The sequence below is a fragment of the Acanthaster planci genome, linkage group LG01, assembly GCF_054643075.1.
Source record: "Acanthaster planci isolate LZ-2023a linkage group LG01, COTS_SCS, whole genome shotgun sequence".
NCBI classification, from domain to species: Eukaryota; Metazoa; Echinodermata; class Asteroidea; order Valvatida; family Acanthasteridae; genus Acanthaster; species Acanthaster planci.
Window position 1 is genome coordinate 36237504 of NC_141777.1, and position 14213 is coordinate 36251716.

At 40.1% G+C, this 14213-nt stretch overlaps 1 protein-coding gene across 1 annotated transcript; it reads left to right on the plus strand.

Moving 5' to 3' along the window:
- The first annotated feature begins 4880 nt into the window (after positions 1-4880).
- Positions 4881-12401, plus strand: LOC110981835 (carbohydrate sulfotransferase 11-like). The gene is made up of 2 exons (XM_087139614.1): positions 4881-5550; positions 7613-12401. Exons 1-2 carry the CDS (start codon positions 5494-5496, stop codon positions 8600-8602), a joined length of 1047 nt encoding a protein of 348 aa, XP_086995740.1. The 5' UTR covers positions 4881-5493; the 3' UTR covers positions 8603-12401.
- Positions 12402-14213: the final 1812 nt, after the last annotated feature.

Here is a 14213-nt window from a genome sequence, read left to right on the forward strand (position 1 = left end):
TTTTAAATGTTTTGGCATTATTAAGTTCATGGCCACTTTTCATCGCTTCCTCGAGGATTCTGACTAACAACTTTCGCCAATATGATGGACTCTACGAAGATAATGGTCAGAAAGCCTTGGTTCATACTGGCCATGTTGATGACCACTTCCCTGTACCTCATACTTTGTCGGAGCCTTCGTGATGGTAAGTAACGAAAACCTGTCAGTCGGTTCCTGTGGGATTTTTTAGTGTGTGTTGTATGCCTAGTGTGAATCAGTTAAAAGAATAGACTCTTTGTTTCCCAGTAACTCTTAAAAGGAAAGGCAGGCTCGCCTATTGTTTGTTTTCAACAACATTATCACAGCATATAATTATTTTAATCACCCTGGTCTTAACAAGTTTTCCACTGATGTTTTCAAAATTATGACACATATTTAGGAAAGGCGGACACAATGTCAATTTTTTTATCAGGCAGAATCTTTAATTTGCAATGACCTCTCACAAAAGGTGACCTCACGTTTTGGGAACACTATATATTTAAATTGAAGAGGCAAGGTGCTTGGCCCTTATTCGATAAATGTATCCGAATATTACCACACTGTTTGACATTGTGCTCAAATCGATTCACTTTGAAAGATTATTAGGTTCGCATGCTGAAATAAGCAGTGTTTTTCCGCAGTTGCCTCGTGCGGGCCAAATATGTCCACTTGTGGGGTTAGTATGGGCAATCAATTTGCTTCTCAATAGTAAAAGACCCCATGAATCTGGGGCTAAAAAGTGGGTGACCTTTAACAAAAATATGGCGCAAGCAATGCTGTTAATCTGTGTTGGTGATGAGTAGGGAATGTGAAATGACCAGTGAGGGTCGGGGGCTGGAAACCACCGTGACAATGTCGTTGGTGTCTTTCAGCCATATCCTCCCCATAGAATTGGATTTCGTAACATCCGTGCATCTTCACGATGCTTTGAAATCCCCACAAAGCAAAGTGTCCTCACAAACATTTTCAGTGGGGAAGTCACTTTAATACAGAAAACCGCGGAAATTGATGATAGAGCTATATGGTAAAGGCAGCAGTATCCTCATTTGTGAGGAAGAGCATGAACATTTTAGAATATTAAAAACATGCACTTCTCAACAAGTGTAACTTTAAAAAAATCTCTGGCTTTGAAAGATGAGGTACAGTTTCAACCAATATTTGGCTTACTTTTATATAGAAAAATAAGGCACCAGTGCGACTAAGTTACGTAGGAATTTTAATTATTGCTATTTCAAGAAACACGCCTTTACAATTTGCCCCAATTGGCTTTGATCGTTTCCCTCAACACTGTATTTTACTTACTCCAGCTCATAACAAATTGCATTGGAAGAGTGGTATTAAATTTTGGTTAGCGTTTTTATATTGAGATGAGTTTTATGTTAAACGCAGATAATGTGTTAAGTGTTACTAGTGTAAACATTGGTAATTTTTAATTAATTTTTTATATAAGATGGCAAGAATGATGTTATCACTCCATACAGATGCAGACTACATTTGACTAAATGATGTAAATATTTAATTGTAATTGTTACTCCCAATTAACCTTACAGCTAAAAAGCTGCTGCTGCATGTAGTCATTTCAAAATTCTGGGTATTTTTCGTTTCGTTTCCGCTCAATGTGTAGAAAGCCGCCAGTCATAGCCTTATCCATTGCAAAGGTCATAAAGGTCACATAAAAATCTCCAATTTTTCTTAGTCCCAGAAACAATTTTGTCCCCCTCCGAGGGTGTGGGGGGGACATGGCTTTCATGTGACGTGTTTCTGATGTCACGAAGGATAGTAGTCACATTTCTTGAACGGTCATTCCCCACACCAATATTGCTGGTATGAGTTCTTTTATACTCTTTCTCTCCAAATAACCTAACATTCTTTTTGAGCAGTAAACTCTGGACAGATAAAAATAACTGGGAGATGGAGAAGGGCTTTTCATGGCGACCAAGTTAAAGTAAGTTGATCAAGCTTTCTTCTTTTTTTGTCAAATAACAGGTTAGACCTCAAACGATGTGATATATACACACAGCTCGGTTAGTGTTTCCGAAGGGGTTTCACGGGCGCGGCTTCCGAAGTGAACATTTGTATATGAAGGGGATCAAGGGCATCCCTGAACTATGCTTATTTAGCTACCGCAGATCACCCACGTAGATATCGTTCAGAAACAGTTCAGATAACGGATTCTATTTTGAAACCTTAAACCGATACCCGCCGTACACAAGTATTGTATGCCCCCGGCCTGGCCTAATGGAAATGGTGCCGTGGAGCTATTAGCTCCGTGATTGTACAAAACCTCCAAACAACTCGCAAGGGGCACATCACGATTTGTATTATGTACTCATATTCATTGCTATTTGAGATGTTTTGGACCAGTTGAAGGTTGGAGCTTTGAACAGGAAGTAGTAATTGTGTGATATTTGGATGAAAATACGGCCGAGTTAACAGTATTGTATTTCTCAGTTGTGATGCCAGGAAGCAAACCACTTGGGGGTGCTGATCAAAACAACAATAGGCCTAGAGGTCGTGCCGTAGAGTTTTTAAAATATGGATTGTAGCCATCTTTCTGGTAACCGCTTAGTTACAGAGAGATAGCACAAAAGGTCCCCTTATGTGTATCAGTAGCTCTTAAAAAGCTGCCATCCACATCTGATGTTAATTTATAATGGGTTTTGCCCTTACCCAACGTATGTATTAATAAACACTGTATACTCAGTGCTTGTCCGAGAGCTTGCGAAAACTCGGGTGGGACTCGAACCCACGACCTCCTGCCTACTAGTGCAGACGTCTTAACCACTCGACCACCGAGCTTGCAGTGGGCGATTGGCTGGTCCGAGTCAGGTGTAGCAGCAGGTACTGCGAACGATTTCAAGATGTATTTTGCATCGGGGAGATGTTAATACATACCTTGGGTAGGGGCAAAAACCCGCTATAAACTCACACCTCCCTAACGCAAAATACATCTTGAAACACATCTGATGTATACTTGGCACTCGGCGCACTTTTTAGCTTTACATTACTATTTTGTAAATTTTAACTATTGGAAAAGTAAGTTTCTCACCATCCCAAAAGGAGGGGGTAAGTTAACGCCGCTTTGTCCGCCTCCCCGATCAAAAAGGGGTAGAGGGGATAGTGTTTCGCCCACCCCCAGTAGGTCACAACTGAGGGCTTGCTATAGACCTTTTTCACGAGGAAGCCATTTTTGGTCATGTTCCGTGAATCTATCTCATTCAGTGTAATCTGTCAAATGGTGTGGTTCCATTTTGGATTCCATGCCGCACTTTCATTTTTAATATTAAGATGAAATAAATCACAAGTTTTAAACTATTCAGCCTCGTAAATAAAATGGGTCTGTAATGAACTTTAATTATTTCATTGTCTTAGATTTGATGCTTATAGGTTTCCAAAATGAAGTACAGTTAATAAAGTTAACTTTGCTTTCAATTTGGCCAGCTTTGAATACGGCCAGGTGTGACACTGAGCAGTCATTCTCTTGCTTTCAGCGGCGATGTCGGAAAAGGGCAACTAATTAAGGGTGTATACATCATACACATGGCATAATTTGTTTAATATTGAACCCATCGACTAGTCCTAATTTAATTGATCAAAATACATACGGCTGGAAATACCGAATTTAAAAAACGCATGGATTACGTTTGCGCAAGGCATGATGGGAACAACATGCGCAGCCAGATCGTACGCATAAACGAGGCTAACCCTTATATTCATTAAACCAACACGACTTCCACACTTCGGAATGAAAATTACTGTGGATTACAAACTGGAAACTACAGTGTTCATTGCAACCATAGATACATAACACAGATCGATAACATACCTGACACAGGGGGATCATTCTATCTGCTCCATAGACCAGCACATTGGTGGTTTGTATTATTTGCGATAAAACAGTCAGTTATAAAGGTACGTAACTTCTGAATCACAAACTATGTTTCTGTGCTAATTTTTACTTTTAATAAAAAACAGACCTTTAATTGATTTCCTTCATGTGTGTATAGCACGTGTTCGAAACTTATATTTAAACCTTAAAGGGTAGCTGTAATTAATGGTTTAATGGACACCTTCAAAATTGCACCTTTGTGTCTCAGTTAACCTTATTTTAAACCTTTTTCAATACTTAAAGGATCCAGGAAATTAATTTTTTTTGGAATCATTTTTTGTGTGTCTCTGTACTCTTCGTCCACGTATGAAGACTGTTTGATATCTTTTTTGAGTTATGTGAACTGAAAGGTGCACTTTTTCCAATATTAAAAATTGACCAAGCATTTCTGGACAAGTGAGGGCGCTTTTCCTTTGATGTAAACCCAGGAAGACATGGTTCAGGTTGCATGTTTTCATGTTGAAATTTTTAACCCCAAATTTGCTATCTGGGAACATTTCTGTGAAAAGGATTTTTACTGGATTGTTGCCGTATATTTACACAGCAATAAATTGCCCAAGAAACTGAAATCTGCCATAGCAGTGGTTAAAAATTCTAGAAATTTTTTGCGTACAAATCAGTGCAAGATTGATATTCAGTGCGTTAGATGACATTAAAGTTCTGCTCATGAATATGCAAATAGCATTAGCATAAAAACCAAAAAAATCAAAATATGGGTTAAATTTGCAAAACAAAAATTTCAAATAAGGTTAATTGAAAACCAAAGATGCAATTTCAAGGGTTTTTAGTAAAAATTTATAGAAATATTTCTGTTTCCTGGTTCCTTTTAGACCGTGAGTGCAATTTAATTATGTTCCATCACATTCACTATGCAACGAATAAAATGCATCAAACGAACATGAGGACTTCTCGTCCCTAATACCCTTACCGGTACCTTGTTAGGGTGCCAAGAACTTTTTCAGGATGCATGGCACAGTTTTCATCAAGCACTTACTGGGTAGTTCATCTCTTGCACGTGAAATTACAAGTTGGCTTTGAATATACACGTAGGCTTGAAGAAACTTAAGAAACCCACAGTGCCGTGTGCATCTGTAAATATGACGCATTTTCTCCACCAAACTTTGTGAAAGGCATTTACCCTTCAAATCGCCCTGTAAAGCCTGCCACAGACGAGATCTGCCTGTCGAGTAACAAAGTCAATCTTGGCTGTTTACTATGTTACGATCCCAGTTGATCCGAATCCTTTTGTGTCTCCCTGAAAAGGTACGTGTGGAATTTAGGCACGTTCCAAAAACCTATAAAAGACTCCGTAGTCATTGATTTCGCTCTCAGTCAGTGCCTATATGCTTTTAGCATGTGCGTTTCGAAATAGCCGGCGTTGGGTCAGCACCTCCTTGTCGTCTACGCCCCGATTACTGCCGCACCGTGGCCAAGGCTGACACCGCTGAGGGACCGTGGACCCTGGAGTGTCGTGGCTCCATGTGGAAGCTGAATCTCGGGGATCGACACTGACCTGCCTGTCTGAACTGGGCTGTTATGGCGCGGAGTGCGGAGGTGCTTGGCCCGACGACCGCGCCCTTTTAGCCATGGCACTGACTGGGCGGGGGCCTAATTTTCTTCTGTTCTCTTGTTGGCTCCTTAAGGTAATCATACTCGGCCGAATATAATTTGCCTCTTCGCATATTAACTTGTTTTGCCGGCTTGCTAATTTTCAGTGTAATTAATTCTGCTTAGCTGTGCTAATGTAAATAATTTCCTTTTATGCTTTTGACTGTTCAAATTCACGATGCCTTTGCATGAGAAGTTTAAGTTGCAGCAAACCACTAGATTTACTTTGTTTTAATTTACTGCTTTGCTGATTTAAGTTAATAATTAAATGTTATTCCAAATTAGTTCCTTTATTGTCCTTTGCTCGTATGTTTTAGTGTCCTGATTCCCGTCTTTTGATTTTTCTTCTGCCGTGCATTCTCCGCACGTAACAGAATTGGGGGCTTGTCCGGGAAATGAAGCCATTAGACACTGTAGCAACAATTGAGAGTGTTTAGAGTTACGATTTGTGTTTCATGTTATTTAGTGATTGCGTAGTTCTAACTTTGAAACGAAATCATGGCAAGTAAATTCGATATTAGCAAGTTCGTAGCCAGCTTTGAAGCCTCTCCTTCGGAGATTAAATTGAATACATTGAAGCGCACTGAATTGTTTGACGTAGCTAAACATTACAATGTTTCTGTGCTTGCTAGTATGAAAAAAGCAGACTTGAAGGCTGTTCTTGTAGAGTTCTTTGCCGACGAAGGCATATTAGAAACTCAAACTGTAGAGCCTAGTCATTACTCAGAGGACGCTGCCATTAGGTTAAAAGAACTTGAGCTTCAAATTCAAATTGAGCAAAGGAAAAAGGCAGAGGTGGAATTAGGATTAGCGAAGTTGAAGCAGTCTATGCCTACTTCACATACTACAGCGTTTGATCCAAGTAAGAACATCCGTTTAGTTCCACCCTTTCAGGATAAGGAAATTGATAAATATTTCGGTCAGTTTGAAAAGGTAGCAGATAGGCTCCAGTGGCCATCAGATATGCGTACTCTAATGCTGCAGAGTGTCTTAACTGGCAAGGCACAAGAGGTGTATTCAGCTCTTCCAGTCGAACAAAGTAAAGACTATGCAATGGTTAAGTCAGCAATTCTAAAAGCTTATGAGCAAGTGCCTGAGGCGTATCGGCAAAAATTTAGGAATGCAAAGAAGCAGGATAGGCAGAGTTATGTTGAATTCTCAAGTGAGAAAGAGATTCTTTTTGATAGATGGTGCATTTCTTGTAGTGTACGCAGTGATTTTGCTAAGTTGCGGCAGGTCATGCTTTTGGAGGACTTTAAAGGCTGTGTTCCAGATGATGTAAAGATGCATATAGAGGAAAAACAGGTTAAAGAATTACACCGAGCAGCTAGGTTAGCTGATGACTATGTATTGACACATAAACAAAATTTTGCGAAGGGTAGTTACAACCCTTGTAAACGTCGGGCTCGAAATAGTCCTCCGCGTTCTTTTAAGTCAGTAGATACTGATAAACCCGACGGTACAAATTCAGGGACTAGTGCAAAAAAGGAAACTTCTAATAAGTCAACCGTGATTTGTTCATTTTGTAAGAAATCAGGCCATGTGAAATCTAAATGTTTTGCATACTTGAAACATCTACAAGCTAGTGGTAGTGGCGACTCAAAGCCGGATGCGTTCACTAAGAGTGTTCCATTGTCTGCATTCCCTGAAGATGACAATGAAGTCAAAGGCTCACTATCTGACATAAGTGAGGGCTATTTACCCTTTATTACCAAAGGATTTGTTTCACTGGCTCACCCGTGTTGGGTCAATTTTTGCTGCGTCTCTTCCACGCGAAACCGTGAGATACTTGTCCTGTGACTTTGGGGAACGCCCATACGGATGAACCATGCATCAAACAAGGGGCAAACAAAACGTCCTTGTTCAGAGTTTTAATTGCATATTCAGTACTCGTCGTTTTAAACAAGCAGTTTTAAATTCGAAAGCAATCTCTTTCCTGTGGTAAACTGTCTTCAAGTATTTCTTTTAGTTTTACATATTCCCCGTGTAAATTAGGCACTCTTATGCACATGTACTAGTCCAGAACCACAAGGGGCCAACTTCATGGTTTCACAACCTTATTTTGTATGGATTGGTTTGTTTTTTGTTTCATTTCAGGGGGCAACTGTTTCCCAACATACTGTTTGGCTAAGGCAACAAATGTCTCGAAAACAGCTGCTACTGGACAATTGCGCTGCCTTCAATTCTAAAGCTGACAGCATTATTCCACCTCTCAGATATCCAGCGGACAACTGGACCCATTTTGTGAAGGAACTGAATTACCTCGTAGTCGTTGAACCGCTGAAGGTGGTTTACTGCTCAATCCCTAAAGTTGGCAGCTCCACTATCAAGTGGATGCTCTTAAACGTAACTGGTCACATGCTACCGGGTAATGCTCATAGTATTGCCGGCAAAACATTTCACTCGCTGAATCGGTACCCGATCGAAAAGGCCAAAGAAATTATGGCGACTTACAGAAAGTTCTTGTTTGTCCGAAACCCGCTGGAAAGATTTTTATCAGCGTACCTGAATAAAATTGAGACGACTATTGATGGCAACCTCTGGAGAACTCGCGACGCAATCAGATCTCTGGATGACTCCGCAAAGTCGGCCAAGAAAGTAACGAGCAAGAAAAAGGCAACGAGTAACAAAAAAGTGAACCGCAGAGGCAGACGGAAAGTCAAACGGAAAGAAGTCGACATTAAAATTACTTTGCCGCAGTTTACAAGATACGTTTTGGCTATAAACAGGTCTGCGGATCAGCGGGTAAGATCAGACATGCACCTCAATGAACACTGGAATCCGATGTACGAAATGTGCCAGCCGTGTCTCATCGACTATGACTGGATTGGACACTTCGAGCATTTACAGACAGACATCCAGTGGATCCTATCAGCTCTTGTAGGGGGAAACCAAACCGTGTACGTGCCTGAACACGATCCGAAACACACCACAAATAGCAGTGAAAGAGACACGCAGCGTAGACTTTTCACCACTCTCAATTCTTTACAAGTAGAGAAACTGCTGAGGTATTACGAACTTGATTACAGTCTGTTTGGTTTTGATATACCCCCGAGCGCTGGAAATCTTATTAACAACGGATATTAATGCCTTGAGGCCATCTGCAGGGGTATTCCACATTTGATAACCAATGTCTTATCCCCCCCAAAAATCAATGGAATTCTTTTTTTTCTCCCATTTTCCTTTCTTAAAAAGCTGCACAAGAGTCCAGATCATCGTTATGTCTTTGAAGGGGTACTTAGCACGATTGTCGATGTTCTTATAGTCTTATGAGGTCCTCTGCATTCCATAATGTCTATCCCAATTTTCCTTTAACAATCAGCTGGTAGGTCACGTGACTTTAATAGCGAGCACAATGGCTCTATTACGATTTATAACAGATTTCAAAGGGTTGTGAAAAATCACCATAGTGGTTACCAAAGGGTTTGCAATTATGTACAGGGCATTACAAGGCGTGTGTACGGGCTATAACTTACGGAATCCTTGTGGTACCACCATGTTTGTGGTTCCAAAGTTCGTTTTTATCAAGTAGGCCAACTTCACTTTCGCGAGATTTTTTCAAGGTTCGTTTGTATGAGATATTCTCCACTTCGATCATGTGATCTATTTTTGAAAAAAAAATTCCACTGAAAAAACAATTTACAATTAAGACATTGTTTTATCCAGTCTTTTAAGACGTATTATTCCAAGTTATTTTTTAAGACAATCATTTCATAACTCATAAAATCGAAATTCAGAAAATATATCTCATAAAGGAGGTGTGCCCTATCGTTCCATGTATTGCAGGCTTAACGCTATCAAACCACGCAAAAAGAATAACTCGTGATGCAAAACACAATTGAACCCAGGTATGGCCGACGTCTGGCTTGATGTGCTTCGGCTTGTGCAGATTGGAAATCGCTGTTTCAGCTCACCTCATCAACGTCTACGTAACACCGATATCTGACATCATATTCTCCAACCTTCCAATCGTAACGACTATTAAAACATATCAAGCATATTCATCATGATGACACTGATAGGAAATATTACTACATTATTGCTTAACCGACGTGCTGTCTGTTAAGTAGGTATAAATTTATCTTCTTTTTCTAGAGTCCGTGTAGTGGAATAGGAGTGGCCAACCCTCGATTTATACCAAGCAGAAACTCCTTTGTGTGTACCCGAGCTTGATGACATGGGCATGCTATATGAGCTTCAATCCAGTACAAGCATATTTGGATGTTCAAGTCTGCATTGAAAGACCAAACTTGCAGTGAATTTGGCCTATCAAGTTTGCGTGTAATAATATTTGTGCCTTTTCTTGACGCTGTGTTGGTTTTTAGATTAAGGAATTAGTTTTAACGTTTTGGGTTTTCCATTTCATTTGATTTAAAAACGTTTTTCTTGGGTTCATTGTTAATTTACACCGCAAAACCTGTGGTGTTAAAATCAACACTTTTTTTGTTAACAGATGACCACACCATAGGATGTTACTTTAACACCGTTACTGTTTAACACTGTTACTTTGCACACCTATAAGTTTTACAATGCACTGGAGGGTGTTACAAGTAACACCAAATATCCCCAACATTTTTAACACCAGTGAAAAGTGTTGGTGTAGTGCTTTGATAACACCGGGGGTGTTAAATTTAACAACCCTGTTTTGGCAGGGTAATAAGTTAGTTCCAAGTTTGTTTCTGTTGGGTCTTTTGAAAGTGGTGCCACGGTGGATCGTCAGTTGCGGTATTAAAGATGTGCATTTATTATTTTTATTAGTTTTTTTTAGTGTGTCTAACTTTAATGTAAAGCATCTTCAAATTGGTTTCATATAAACATGTACCATTAAACTAGTATTCTTACTCACTTTTCAAAATTGTTCCAATTTTCTTTCCGGAGCTGTACCACTATGTACATTTTGTCACCGTCAGGTCAGCCGTCACATACTTGTGCATTTTAGTGCATAAAGGTATTACCTTATAGTGCAAAGATAAAACCTTTTGATGTAGTCTGGTTCCAAGACCAAATGATTCTGACTATAAAAATGGAAATATTTTTAGTTCCAATAGTCACCATGGCCACGTTTAAAAAACGGGAGGAATTCCTCCCTTACAAAAATTTCCGAAACACGGCGATGTTTCCCGAACACATGCTTGGTGATATTCGGATACTCTCGTTAATGTCCGAAGATGTCTGCAATGAACAAGTTACTTTTCTTCACTGATTTCCAGATATGCTGTGCGATTTTACCAACTGCTTTGAATTTGCTTCCTTTCTTTGGGAATACTGAGGCTATTTTTGTATACCTTTTGACAACGGTTCCTTTGAAAATTAACGGACATTCGTGCCCTACATCCCATGACATTACGGCTTATATCTTACATAACGCCATGTTCTGTATTCGTCACTGGTGGCTGTGAACCTAAAATTTATAGCCTACACATTAAGGTAATTGACAGGACCGGGAACCAGACTTATTTTTGTCCTGTTTCCGAAAACTTGCTAAATTTTTTTCTTCTCTTTATGGTGGGCTGTTTACAGTTGTTGCCAAAATTCAAAGCTGTCAACTTTGCCGGATGAAAGTCTGCAACTGACCTTTAAACAAGAAGGCCTACTTATCAGGCCGTCTTTTATTAAAAACGCTCGAAATGTATATTGTATATATAAAGAGAGACCATTTTTTGTACAATCTTTAAAAATTACTCAGCAAGTTTTCCCCTTAAGTGCACCATGGGCCAAAGATCAGCATCACTGTTCGATGCATGATCTTAAAATGGTCACTGAAGTGTTGTAGTTTATACAAATCAAGAATTATCACATGTGGGAATCTGACAAATCCTTGAGGCCATTACAGCAATCTGTTGAACACGTTCCGTGGCTGCTGATACTGTTATTATAGCCAATCAATGAAGAGCTATTTGTCGCTATCCACCAGTAGGACCTGGCCCTGAACTTTAGAGGCCTACATAGGGGAAGAAAATACCATAATTCGACAGTAAATTGCTACTAAATATGCCGCAAAGTACTTTTCAATACAGTTTTCAAAAAGATTTTTGTTATCTTTCAGGACAAAGAGTTAACTGAATTGAACTCAGTTCGAGTATCATACTTTACCAAATCCATTTATTCACAACCTTGCGCCATATTTCCTACCGATACCCGGTAGGTGCTCCACAGGTTGTCCCACATGGGTTCTCAACACTGTGCCTGTATTTGTTAGTGGTTGTCGGCACCCTGTCTGCCATACATTCTGAGAAAGGTCATACTGTGAACACAAGCGATTTGCAAAAGCAAATATACTTAATATTTTGGAAGAAATTCAACACTGAAAGCATGAAACGCTGGGGTTCTGATCACAGTGACAAGAAATGCTCTCAGTAAAAAACAAAATTTCTTTCTGCCATATTTGCAGGATTGACAAGGCCATTCGTTGACCCACTGCGCTATAGAAGAAAGATAATTACCCTGAAAACAGTCGATGTGTTTGTTTTCTGCAGTATGGTCACAGTGTCAAACCTAGCTCGATCTTTTCTTGTTACTGGTTATTGAAAACATTCCATACCTTAACACGTGAACGCCGTGAAAACGTCTTGGAAATGACTTCCTGAAGAGCTTTTGAGGGGGTAGTAGCTAACCATGTTTGTAATATTGACCACAAGAAAGCCTTTGTGCATGATGAAGGAGTATGACTTATACATCAGTCAATAAATTTCATGACTGCACAATAATGTCGGCATTCCTTCAATAACGGTTGGGAGAATTTTACTCATACATGTAAATGCGTTCTTATGAATATTAAACACTGAACAGTTATATTGTCTTTACATTGTGATCTTAGCGAGGTTAATGGGACAACGGAAATAAAACTGACTCCTTTGTATAGGCTTTGCAAGAGCCCTAAATTTCACTTGATCTTGCATTTGAATCTTTATTTTTGTGTGCAGTATGCAGGTTAAGTGTGGGGAATCCTCGGCTCTTATCATGAAGACTCCCGGCATATAGCTCAGGAAACATCGATTGCTATATGCTCATGTCAACCGGACTTACAAAACACTATTCTTATAAGAATTCATGTTTTGCACAAGAGTAGCCTAGATAGCAAGCTATTGATATTAATATCAAGTATTGTGATCTATTTAATACGCGTGTACGTGTACTTACCTTTGGTATGCCGTTCTGGTTTTAGAAGTAAAAATCACTTTTGCTGTGGTTGTTCCAAAAAGGCAATGGGCATAAGTGTGGATAACCTGTGTGATTTTTCTCAAAGTTTTCGGAGCTTCACCGTGTCTTGATGGTTAAACATTCCAGATCACCATCAATATCAGTAAAAAGCCTAAATGGGTGACTTCGATGGGCAAAATAGAGAATTATAAAGCCATAAACATTTTTTACCGTCCGTGCAGTGAAACGACCATTTAATAGTATGGCACCTTCCAAACAGGGAAAATTACACATAGAAGTCCACTGCAAGATATCCTGGTTTCTGGGTACCAGCTTCTTGTATCGCCAGTAACACCAACCACGTTCCCTTTCCACCATGCCTTGCGTGATCTTAACCCGTGGAATTGTGAGATTTAAATATCCCACTTTTGGAGAGATTTAAATTAGGACTGTAGTCAATGGGTTCAGGCGCAACGTTGATTTATGCGTCATGCGCGACTTGCAGGGAACTACATGGACGAGAGCTTGTAGCTGAGATACACGTGCGATTCACTTTGGGTGCGTTCGCGCAGTTACTTCTGTTAACACAGTAGGATGCGTGCGCATTACACTCGAGTGCAGGGCAATGGCGTAGCCATGGGGGGGATGGGGCACGTGCCCCCCACAAATTCCCGGTGCCCCCCACTGAAAAAAATGGAGGAATGGCTAACAAAAACCTACCCCCCCCCCAAAAAAAAAAATATCACTGAAAGCTGGTGCCCCCATATTAAAGATGCTGGTGCCCCTTCGTGCACCCCACCAGTAAAATCCAAGTTACGCCACTGGTGCAGGACTATACTCCTCCTCTGGCGAGAGTATACTCTCGCTGAGTCGCGGGTCGTACTCCAGCCGTTCGAACGCTCAGGGGTATATTCTCTCGCGAGTAGCGTAGCTCGCTCGAACGCACCCTTTATACGTTCATGTTCACAGATATTCATCTTGAATTTTCAACACGACCATGGTTAGGTAAAGAACACGCATGCAGCCCCTGGGGTCGAGGTTGCTGTACTGCCATTTACCACTTTCTTGCCATTCATTGTGAGCATTTCGTGATACAAATTTTATTGGGTTTTTTTTATGGAGGTTACGGTTTGCTTAATCATGGCAAACAGGTACAGTAGGAACTTGAAGTCGAAAACAGCGATAAGGCTGCGTACGTGTTCAGTCATGGAGCCAGTCTGACAATGGCGTTCCGCGGTGCGGTGGTGCAAACCGGACTTGTTTGCAGTCTGTGTCTCGCGGCGAGACGCCCTGCAATGACAGAATTAGAGGTGGTAAACAGATCTTAATTATTTGACCTTCAGAGAACATTTTATCTAGAGAATTACACAGTATTATTTCAGTAATAACCTCTTTACCTTGAAGGAGTGCGATCCACACAGAACTGTACTGAACGCATTTGGATTCGAACAATTTCAAATTTGTATCATGCAAAAAATATTTCATGGAAATACTTAAACACTAAAACTCTACAAACCGATATTGGAACGAAATTGAAGGAATTACATTGTACTTTGTT

What these genes read in the sequence shown, in the direction of transcription:
- LOC110981835 (XM_087139614.1), top strand. Translation starts at nt 5,494, where the DNA reads ATGGCACTGACTGGGCGGGGGCCTAATTTTCTTCTGTTCTCTTGTTGG. An exon ending in TCTCTTGTTGGCTCCTTAAG is followed by an intron (nt 5,551 to 7,612) that starts GTAATCATACTC and finishes GTTTCATTTCAG; the next exon opens with GGGGCAACTGTTTCCCAACA.